Source organism: Sycon ciliatum, chromosome 5 (assembly GCF_964019385.1).
Source record: "Sycon ciliatum chromosome 5, ocSycCili1.1, whole genome shotgun sequence".
NCBI lineage: Eukaryota > Metazoa > Porifera > Calcarea > Leucosolenida > Sycettidae > Sycon > Sycon ciliatum.
The window spans coordinates 22,365,545-22,377,289 of record NC_088647.1 but is presented as its reverse complement, the minus strand read 5'-3'; the positions used below and the strand labels follow the sequence as shown (position 1 = coordinate 22,377,289).

The following is an 11,745-nucleotide window of genomic DNA, read 5'->3' as shown; positions in this document are numbered from 1 at the left end:
GGTGTCACACATGCACACACACGCATGTACGCACGCACACAGACAGACAGACACACACACACACACACACACACACACACAAATATTCTCTCTCTTTCTCTCTCTCTCACTCTCAATTTTTTCATGAACATCGGCCGTCTCCCTGGCTCAGTAACAGTTCATGGCCAACTGCCATTCTAGTAGAAATCACGGAGACCTAATCCAACGAAAGAGTACTTTTCAGAACATTTGTCACACGACTGAACTAAATACAATTTAAAATTATTTGAAGGTAGATGTACATTGCAAAATCTCCACCATGCAGACGTTCCACTGTCTAAATTCTATGTACGGAACAGCAAGAGTGCAAGCTCAGTTTCCCACTTGCGCCTACTGATACGGAATGGCGAATATGCACTGCTGTGCGCTCCGGGAGAAAGAGAGTAGAGATAGTTTAACTAAGGCAACGCCAATCGTAGCCAGCGAACCCTGCAGCTGACATGCAGCACCAAAGGCTATACCTATAGCTTAAAAAGGATCCAAGAACCCTCACAGGACTGAGCAGTGGCATCCTTGACAAATGTCCTAGAGGGATGGTGGCACAAGCACGGCGTGACCATGCGCATCATCTTAATTTACAACAGAATAGCATGTTAGCACTCTAAAGGACAGTTTGCATGGTAGTTAATGTGACCAAATACACCTTACGGTATACAAGCTATTCGAGTGCCACGTGCCACCCTAATTTACCACAGAATAGCATGTTAGCACTCTATAGGAAACGGTTTGCATCGCAGTTAATGTGATCAAAATTACACTATACAAGCTATTCGAGTGGCACGTGCCATCGTAATTTACCACAGAATAGCATTTTTAGCACTGTATAGGACAGATTGCATTGTAGTTAATGTGACCAAATACACCTTACAGTATACAAGCTATTGGAGTGCTACGTGCCCGGCTAGAGCGAAACGGACACTATCAGGGCTGAAATCAGTAGAGCGAGAAGCGCGCCTGACTTCGCTGCATCCGACGTTGCCGGCGGATTGATGGCGCGGACACTGACCTGTACGCCGTAGTGATCGGATGTCGGCAGGAGAGCTGCACCGATGACCGGTAAGGGGACCGGGATCACGGCCTCGTCGAATACTCTCTGCAAATTAGCACGGCAAATAGGAAAATTCATGCACGTGCATTCGCATGCAAACAAACACACAACACAATGCACATACTCACCCGTGCGAGCGCGCGCACACACACACATACACACACGCACATGCGCACGCACACGCATGAATCTGTGTCTAAAGGGTTCACGTGTGAAGCTATGCTGTGTGATCATGAGGGATATGTGAAACTTGGAGTCACAGCTGGCAGTTTCAATCCACCACGTATTTTTTATCTTATTCTTGCGGCTCGCTTCTTAACTCTGTTTTTGTCACCTTTGCAGGATTATCGCACCTTGTCAAGCCTCCCTTGAAACTGTTTAATCAATGTCTGTAAGGAGCAAATATCACCCGACATGGCCAAATTTCCGATTTCGCACGAAGTTGGCTCTTTTATTCCTGGGTGGACCTTGTTCGCCCACTATGACAGTTTGGTCCAGAGATCATCCCTCCGCTCCTTGGATATTGGGCAAAATAAAAAAATTACTAAAATACGCACTGAAACAAGGTACAAGAACGAGGGGTCACTGCAGCTCACAACAACGCAGCGCAGCCAAACCAACTATGTTCGCACACTGATTCAAGTTATCTAGCAATGTTTAGCCATCCAACTTTCGACTGTTGACTTGCTGAGTCCCTCGGACGAATCGATCAATTCAGCCTGTCCAATGGCGGCCATTACGAAGGCCATCTTCAAGGGCCAGTAGCAGCGGGGTTACGTCCTGAAATTGGGGGTAGACCACCACCACAGTCTTGTAAAACATGTCCCCAAGCGTAAACAAGTGCTAGTCCTGAATATGTTATCCACTAAAAATCACTTCGGGAAATATTCTTATTTCAAACTCTCCAACGGCCATGCACTAGCCGAATCCCACCTGTGGCCGGAAAGCACACACAGAGCGTCTCCATATACCTTTTTCGCTACGCTACCTGCAGTGAGATATCATGGGCATAATCCCTTCCCTCGCAGAAACTCGAATGAAGCCGCTACGAAGTGACACTTGCTGAACAACAGCCCGCCATGACGAGAAAGAAGAACTGCTCCACAACAACAAAGCAAGGACTGCAACAGTAGTGCAATTCAAGGGACTCGGCAAGTCGCCAATCAACATTTGGATGGCTAAACATCACTAGGTAACTTGAATCGGTGTGCGAACATACAAGTAGTGGGTTTGGCTCAGCTGCATTGTTGTGAGCAGCAGTGAACCCTCATTCTTGTACCTTGTTTGAAGGTGTTTCAGTTCGTATTTTTATTGATTTTTTGAGTTTAGTCAATATCTAGAGAACTGAGGGTTTCTGGACCAAACTGTCATAGTGGGTGAATGAGGTCCACCTGGGGATAAAAGGAGCCGGCTTTGATGGAAACCGGAAATTTGGCCATGTCGGGTGATATTTGGCCGTTACAGACATTGACACTAAGGACAAGAAACGGAGTTATACATCGGAAGGCCGCCCGTAATCTGTTCAACTTCTGTTATCCACGTAACCATGGTAACCCCTCCCCCGTTATATCAAGAGTACATAACCCCCAAGAGTGTGCAACTGTCTGCACAACCTCTATACAGTGCTGCGACGACGGCAGAACTTCACATCACGTGACATGGTTCAAACGGTTACGCTGGCAAACCGTGCAAAGTGACCACAGGAGAGTTGTACCCAAAGCTGGGTTGCGTACAACCCTGTATCTTTAGCCTAGTTCACATTCGACGGGGCGCAACGGGACGCGACGTAAGGATCGACGGGAAGCGACAGGACGGTCTGACGGCGTCCAATGTGAACACCAGGGACGAGAACGCAACCATACTACCGTACAGATCGGGAAGCGACGGGAAGAGTTGAATTGATTCAACTTGTCATACCGTAGACGGGGGCGCAAGCGTACAAAACGGCTGCAATTAGAATGTGAACAGAAGACGGCGTCGTGCGCCGACTCCCGATTCGTACTTAATTTTTTTAGCATTTCGAACACTGCGCATCCCATGGTAACTCACAAAACGGTTAGCATGACTGGAGTTGAATTTTAGCAAGATAAGATCTCATGTCCCTAATTGTATTTAGGCATTGTTCAGGAGTGTGACGGACAAACTGTCCTATCATGGGGCTATTATTGGAATGCCAAAACTTTCACGGCTAAGTTTTTGGTCTTCATGAAAAACTGTTATTGTGAACGTGATTCCGCTTCATTCAAGGAGAACTACCTGAAAAGAAGTCCCGAAGAACGAGAAATTAGGTCCGAAAGTCACCACCTTATGGACTGTGCCTTATGACTCGTGCCGTTCGACGTTGAACATCGCAACGACTGCTGCATGTCGTGTCGTACGAATCGTACAGGATTTTTACAGCTTGCCCCAGCCGTCCACACAGGCCCTTACCGTCAGCATTGCGTCGAATGTGAACTAGGCTTATCACGCACAGAGTGCAACTAATGTGTACGGGTTCATCACGTGATGTGAAGTTCTGCCATCGCAGACCCCATAGCTGGAGTTGCGCACACTTGAGGGTTATTTACTCTTGGTTATACTTACGATTGTTTTGTTATCATCCACCTCGAAGTCGTCAAGGTCGACAAAGACATGGTCGATGATGAGACTTTCGGCCGGCTGACTCAGTAACTGTGCGGTTATGGCCACCACCGCATTGGTAGCGCACCACGTGCACGTTGCCATGGAGTCGTTCGAATAGATGCCGTAGAAACCCTGAGCGAGAATGTGATCGTAGGAGGCCTCAAGCTCGGGCATCACGCCGGTGTCCGTGTTCTCCGGCCCAGTGTTCATATCGCCCGCCAGGATAGGGTTGGAGCTGGCCCGCGCCGCCGCTGTCAGATCTTGCATCTGCCGGAGATTTTCGGAAGCGAACAACGCCGCGGCTGGACGCAGAGAACACAGATGAGTTGCATGAAACACATACACACACATACACACACACACACACACACACACACACACACACACACACACACACAAATACACACACACACACACAATTCGGAGGAGGCGGTGACAGTGCACAAAGCGGGTGCATAATTCAACGGCTGGGAGCTGACTTGCCCTTTCCTTCAGCGTCGGAGCACGCCATAAAAATACAATCTTCTCGCTTCTCATTGGGAGGGAGAGAAAGAGAGAGAGGGAGAGAGAGAGAGAGAGTGGGTGAGTGAGTAAGAGAGGGGGGGGGGGGGGGGGGGAGAGATAGGGACAAACCATCCATACGATTGGGTCAAAGCTGCACTTTTTGCACATGAATACGTCCAAAATTGACTTTCGGGATTCCGCCACGGAACAATTGTTTTCATCCAAACAAAAACATCTAGCTTATCAGTCTAACGTCCAGCTCTCCATCCGAGTCTAAAAAACATACTTTTAAAATGTGACATTTAGCCTCTGACACAAACCATGAAATACGTGTAAGGCCGAGTAAAAAAAATTACTAGATGATCGTCCTTTTTTTTGGAAAAATCGGGGAGGGCGGGAGGATTTTATTTTTATTTTTTTACTTTTTACCCTCTCATGCACACAGTGTACACAACAACATCAAGGTTTTTTTTCTCTTTTTTTCTTTTTTTTTCTTTTTTTCTTTTTCTTTCTTCAGCAGATCGATACTGACGTTGTGATATACTAGTAGTATGTGGTCCATATAGTAAAGAAAGTATTAAACAAAGCGTGCACATGTTTCCTGCATCCGCGATCGGTAAAAAACCAACGATTTCGGCAAAAACTCACGATTTAAAAAATAAAATATTTCTTGGGGCGCTGACAAAAACTGGGGCGGACGGGGACGATCATCTAGCTTTTTTTTTTACTTGGCCTAATACATGTACGATTATTGCGCTCCCTAGCCTTGATTTGGTTGAGTACTCTTGCTGGTTAGCGTCAGACTTACAGTCAACTTGGCGTATAACGACACTCGGCGGGGTATCAGATAAGTGTCCTTATTCGCGAAGTATCCTTATACCCGAAGCCTCATTATAATTATGTATTTCACTTCGATGGGACTTAGGAAATTCTGTCTTTATTCGCGAATTGTCGTTATATCTGTCGCATCCCTGCGCTCAGTGACCGGACCCAGAAATCACTACGAGCAGCGACCGAATAGACGTGTGGCCTCACGACGAGCCCAGCACAACCCAGGGGCCAACCAGTATAGTTGGCTTGGTCCAAGTTCAACCCCGTCCGATCAACAGACAAGGATTGTTGGCTTCATGTTGTGAGTAGTATTCAAATCCGAGCTCAAAGTAAAACCAAGACTAAGAGCTGAGACCGAGTCCCGCCTGCAGTAAAAGAGAGAATGAGAGCTTCCTGTATAGGGCACTTCAGAGATATGGCGTGATCATTGCTAACAATGGTACGAGGTAATTACAGGAAATAGTAAAACAGGTAAAACTGGAATATGCGCACCCAGTCAGCAGAATTCACGTACGGTAATCATTCGAGAAGATACAGGAAGCTTTAAAGACATGGAGAGAAGGAAGACCAAATTGAGACGTGGGGAGCCCACTCACCCACGTCAGAGTACAATGTGCGTATATTAGGGTCACGTTGGAGAGCCCGCTCACCCAACGTGCCGTTGCTCAGCGGCTTCTTATTGGTAAGTTCTGCGGTCTTCGCTCTGCTTGCGTGATACCCTTGACCTGGCGTGGTGACGATTTTGGCTCTTGTGCCGTCTTGGCTCTGCACTCTTTGCACTTAGCTCTGTTAGTCTTGGCTCTTTGAGAACCTACCTGACCAGGTTCCGGCCTTGGGTCATGCCAAGAAGGCATGTCACGTACGTGGGAAAGCGCGTGTTGCTCAACCTACATGCTAAGCACGTGGGACAAGACACTGGCCAAACCACGTATCAAACGGGCGTGACAGATCAGCACAGAGCTGCTCACTATGTAGATCCTGCTGACACAGGACTATCAGGCAGCAGTCCAGGGACGTGACATATCCGCAGTCGTTATTAGCGAAGTTGACTGTATTCGTCTTTGTGCAGATCTCACTGTGTTTCTCGCAGATGGACAACTCTGACTTTGATGCTTCGAGCTGGCTATAGAATGCTATAATTATTACTGTTCACTGGACTGCATTGTGATCGTTTCTTATGGTCATTCTGAGCTCCGCCGATGAGAGCTAGCAAGGTTGAAACAGCTGGCTGTGTCGGAGATTTTGAACACATTTAAAAATGGAACAGCCTTTGCTGGATGACTACACCGGCATAGCTTATGCAAGAGGAGTATTGCCCTAGAGCAAAGGCCCCTAGAGCAAAGGCCCCTGGATCAAGGCCTGGTGGTGACAGTATGTATATTCTTCCGATTGTTCACTTTTCAATCCTCAAACTCGTGGCTAAATGGACCAGGTACAACGTTTTTCTAAGAACTCGCAGACTCCATTGCAGTCACTCATACATTAGAGGGTACCTCAACTCGAACTTTCCAAATACGGTCTCTTCGCTGCACACGTCACTTCAAAATAAATAAATAATAGAATTTAACGTGAAAACATTCAACTAATGCCAGTGGGTGCAATGTTGGTCTTACACTGTGGTATGCCTGGCATGTCGGGAAAGGCATGCGTGCAGAAGAACGTCCCTACGCCTTGAAGCTACAATTGGGAAGAGTCAAGAGTACACACACACACACACACACACACACACACACACACACACACACACACACACACACACACACACACACACACACACACACACAGAGAGTGACAAACAGCGCGCACACACACGCACGCACGCACGCACACACACACACACAGAAAACGATCAGCTATGACGATTCGTACGCAGGCACATAATGTCACTGCAGGTTGCCTGAGTACCCGTCTCCGAGGACTAGAAAAATCCCGGTGATGAGCACAGCAATCCCCCCCCCCCTTCAAACACAAACACACACACACGAACACACACACACACACACACACACACACACACACACACACACATATATATATATATATACACACACACACACAAACACACACATGGCCTTTATCGCTTGTGAGGGTGCTTCAGCTTTCAGCTCAATGCCGAAAGGCAGAGCTAGTTCCAACAAGAATAAGAGGATAAAAAAACCGGAGTATAAACAATAGTTTCAACCTCCTATTCTTGTTAACTCCTGGACTCTGACTGGTTTGGACTATCCATTCGACCTAAGCTCGTCTGCTCAATAAGCTCGAGCCTGCAAACCGTAGCCACCTACGTGTCTGCAGCATTTGAGTGTTTGACACCACCGTACACAGTTAAAATATCCTCAATCCAGTGAGGCTCTCATCAGCATTCTCTCCCCTCTGACGCAGGCGCATGTCAAGCACTAGTGTATGGCTTTTCACCAACGAGCACTGGTATGCCGCTCCATACAAAACATAGTATCCAGAACCACTTGTGGAACAACCTGCTGGCTGATTTAAAAGCCACACTCAAATATGTTGAACGCCTCCTCAAATCGTTTCTTTGCAGTGAATGCGATAAGTAATTTTCCCGTATGTCACGTGATTGTCGCCTTGGAGTTGACCAATGACAGATGAAACAGCGCGGGCTGGAAAGCGTGGTCCTGCCTGCTCAAAGGTGATGGAACTGAATCACTGCCCGTCGTCAAGTGACGACGGGCAGGAACGGATTCCACTGCCCGTCGTCAAGTGACGACGGGCAGGAACGGATTCAGGAAAGGAATCCACTGCGTTCATTGGCTCGAACTTGTGATGCTACGGAACCAGAATTTTAGTTTTTTGTGATGCGTGAGAACCCCGTGAGAGATCGGTACAGAGTACAGAGTACAGAGTACAGTAGAGTGATTATGGATATACGGGACCAAAAAGCATTTGGCTTGGGTGCACACGGGAAACACGTTCCAGCCACTCATACTCGGCCAGTACCGCTGTTCATCCAGCCCTTGCCGCTATCGCGGCGCGGGCTGGATTCCGCGGTACTGCCCTCATACTCGTGCAGGAACCTGTACATACTGCCCCCCCCCCCCCCCACACCCTACTTGCAATCCGACTCATTTTTTTCATTCTCATCCCAAGGTTCATTGGTTATCTCAGCATCACTGGTTTCAGCACTTTTCGGTTCCGTCTTCTCCATTTCTATGCTCTGAAGATGCCCTAATCATAACAATGATGACATGGAAGGCAGCGGCGGCACGGATGAGGCGACTGGTGAAGGTGATGTGGACCGTGATGAGGTGGAAAATGAAGCCGTGAGTCGTGGAGTGGCTGAGCTGGATGAAAATGGTGATAGCAAGAAGTTGGCTTCGTAACTTAAAAATTGCTATCCTATCTCAAGTGTTTGGAATGTTTTGACAGTTTCGTTTTACTGTGCTTCGCCGTGCACATTATGCACAGCAATCACTTTGCTCCCATTATGCACAGCAATCACTTTGCTCCCATTATGCAATGGCGTTGCCTGTGTGCTGTGATTGTAGTGCAAAAAAAAGAACTGCAAGCAACTTGAACTGAGATCGAGAGATTGATTATCTTTCTCGCGTCCGTGCTTTGGTTTTCACTGCTTGTCTGCCTGTGTGTATCTATCAGCTTTTGATATCGTTGCTACTCTAATAGCACACCCCTTTTCATTTTTCGCCTTTTTTAGAACTCAGAATGAAAATGCAGCCACAAAATAGACCGTTCCGGGTGCGCGCTGCGCCCATTCCGCGTCACGAGGCAATATTGGAAAAAGAAAAGGAAACGGTTGTGACAAGGAAAACGGTGGGGCACAAGTTATGCGATCGATTCCACCAACTAAACCAGGTTTTGAACAGTCAGACGTGCACAATCTAGCACACAACTGACAAGGAGTACTGAGACATTCCACGGCATGAAGGTCAGCTTGAGCACTGCTCGCTAGCGCTAACCAACGACTTTCCAACTTGGAAGATTCATGGATATTAGTGCTAATTACCTTGGCTCACCATCTGAGTTCCTAAAGCACACCTGAAGAGCCGCCATGAACAATACGGCGAAACGATCATCGTGTGATACTAAACAGTCATGTTATTGTAATAAGTTAGTCCGTCATTGTCATCAACTCAGTACAGTGCTGTAGGATACTGGCGTTCGGTTTGCTACAATTCGTTCTCGCGAAGCTTCCCCTTCATATTTTCATCTCAGATGATATTGAGCCTCCCAAGTTGGGTGGTTGTGGGTTTGCGTTGTCGAAATGTGGTTTGACCGTTCTGTCTGGTCTTGCCGTCCCGTGATCATACCAGACCAGCATTCCATGAAGCCTTGGAATGTAGCTTGTGCTCGGCTCGATGGCGCTTACATTCCCCTCTTTGGAATTAGGGGCCGTCCGTAAAAACATGTAATTACTTAGAGACGTCTAACATGTGTTTCTTACTTGACCCACCCACCTACCCCAGAACCCCCCCCCCCCGAAAAAATGCAGATAATACCACTCACACTAAACACCATATTATGCACACATATACAGTACAGTCGACTCCACTTATAGCGAATTTCATGATAATAGCGAACCCTTGTCCATGCACTAGTACCGGTATGTCCCTGTTTGAAACCATACAAAATTGACCCTTTTATACTTGTAGTGAACAGTATTATAATTTTTCAGCACGCAGGACACAGCGTGTGCGGTTCAGACTTGAACCTTAAACCAAGGCCAAGGATCCTGCACACCTAAAAGTCTGCTGGTACTAGTAAGGGGCCATCCGTAAATAACGATATCTATTTAGAAACGAAAACTAGTCATTTCTCTTCAACCCCCCTCCCCCTCCCTGAGAAACGAACACATACAAACGGTACATAGAATCGATTTTTTTCTTTTTTTTCTGGACGTGCCCACACATACAAACTGTGCGTCGATATTTTTTGAGAAACGAACAGGCGCTCAACCCCCTACCCCCTAAACGACTAGTCTTCGTTTCTAAATATATATCTATATATTACGGATGGCCCCTAACCGGCTGCAACTGCATGCAAGCGCATGTTTCTGGGAGTACAGCCTGAGGGTATGTGCCCCTGTCTCCCATGGCCTACTGTACTAGCTGTAACAGTACTACATGATCATGTACGTGTACACGTGTGGCACTCACACATGTATATTCTACATGTATACGCGCGGTAGTGTGTGCATGCACTCCGAAATGTATATTTTAGAAACGCCCTGCAGGCGAACCCACCCACCACAAACGCCTGTTGGACGTCTCTAAGTAAATGCATGTATTTACGGACGGCCCCTTAGCACTAATATCCAATTTTTCCTTGGCTCACCATTGGAGTTTTGGTAAGGAAACGGTTCTCTGTTTGTATCCCCTGCTCCTCCCCCCCCCCCCCCCACTATTTTTTCTGCCGAGAACCCTGCATATAGTTGCCAACGCTCACCTCAGACTGTGTGTAGCCTCTACGGAACGCGTCCGTTTTGTTCCCGTACCCGACAATACGACTGTTGGCGAGCGGTATTCTGCTTAGAACCATCAGGCCAAGATTGCTGGCAAATTGTGCAGCGGGAGCCGATGAACAGGCCACGATAGAGGGGTTTAGGGGCAGTGAAGATGCAATCAAACAGTTGACACACGGCTGAGAAAGAAAAGCAATATCCGCGGCGCACGGTCCTAAAGCGCACGGAAGGACGCCCCTGATGTCCGTCGCGCCCGGACAGTGCGACGCGAGACAAGTAGCCGCAACACCCAGCGCACCAGGACTGCAGGCAGTCGTTTGCAGCTCTGCGCTGCTCTCCAAAACGCCATCAGCGAAGATGGATGTAAATCCAGCGGCCGTGGCGAGGCGGACAACCTCGTTACGATCCTCTTCCAGCACCACTTCCTGGAGGCACACGACATCCGCACTGCTCCACGGATTGTCGCTTTCAGTGGAATTGATCGACGCAAGAATGGCCGAGCGCCTCTCATTGCTGAACAAGGTCAGATTGGAATTGCCTGGCAGAGCAGCATTGAACGTCAGGATGTTTGTCCATCTTTCCTGCCCTTCCGCGCTGTGGACACGAACGCTGATTAGGATGAATGCTAGAGCTGTCAAATCTCTCACCCTGCCAAGGAACATTTTCGGCAATATCCGCGCGTCGTCCGATGTTGGATTTGAATACAAAAATGATGCGAGCGGCTGCAGGGACCCGTGTAGCGGTATTACAATGCCATGTAGTACATGTAGTCCACTTTCACTGTCCTCCAGGACCAGCTCCAGTGCAAGCACCTTCCGGTAGTACCTGCTGTCTGATCTTGCACAGAGCTGAGCTGCGAGACAAATCGGTAGCTTTTGTTTCCCCGTCTGCACTGAGTCTGAGGCCAATGAACGAGGGCTGAAAAACTCTTGCCGATGAGGCACTCTTTTTCAGTTTCCTGGCGAGGACGTAGGCACTGACTCAGCCAGGCGGAGGAGACTAGCACTACTAGTAGTAGTACTACTAGTACTACTACTATACTAAGTCCTACACTGACAGTGAAGACCACTCTGGCTTTCTCTGATCTAGCCGCCAGTTGCAATCTTGGCGAATCTTGCTCGATCAAACGAGCCAACGCGCGCGCGGTGGTGATACGTCGTTGGTCGTTACTGGAGTACATGTACTCGGAGTAGGGCTGTTTTTGTCACATACATGACACTGGAAGCAATGCCCACTCCATGCATTCATGGTATCGCTCCGGCAC

The 11,745-nt window shown here is 48.0% G+C and overlaps 1 protein-coding gene across 1 annotated transcript; it reads right to left on the bottom strand.

Moving 5' to 3' along the window:
- Positions 1-213: 213 nt before the first annotated feature.
- On the bottom strand, positions 214-11,493 carry LOC135818062 (uncharacterized). The gene is made up of 4 exons (XM_065331382.1): positions 10,466-11,493; positions 6,658-6,721; positions 3,671-4,011; positions 214-1,132 (listed from the first exon to the last, which is right to left on the bottom strand). The coding sequence occupies exons 1-4, from the start codon at positions 11,141-11,143 to the stop codon at positions 941-943; spliced, it is 1,275 nt and encodes a 424-aa protein (XP_065187454.1). The 5' UTR covers positions 11,144-11,493; the 3' UTR covers positions 214-940.
- Between the last annotated feature and the right edge of the window lie 252 nt (positions 11,494-11,745).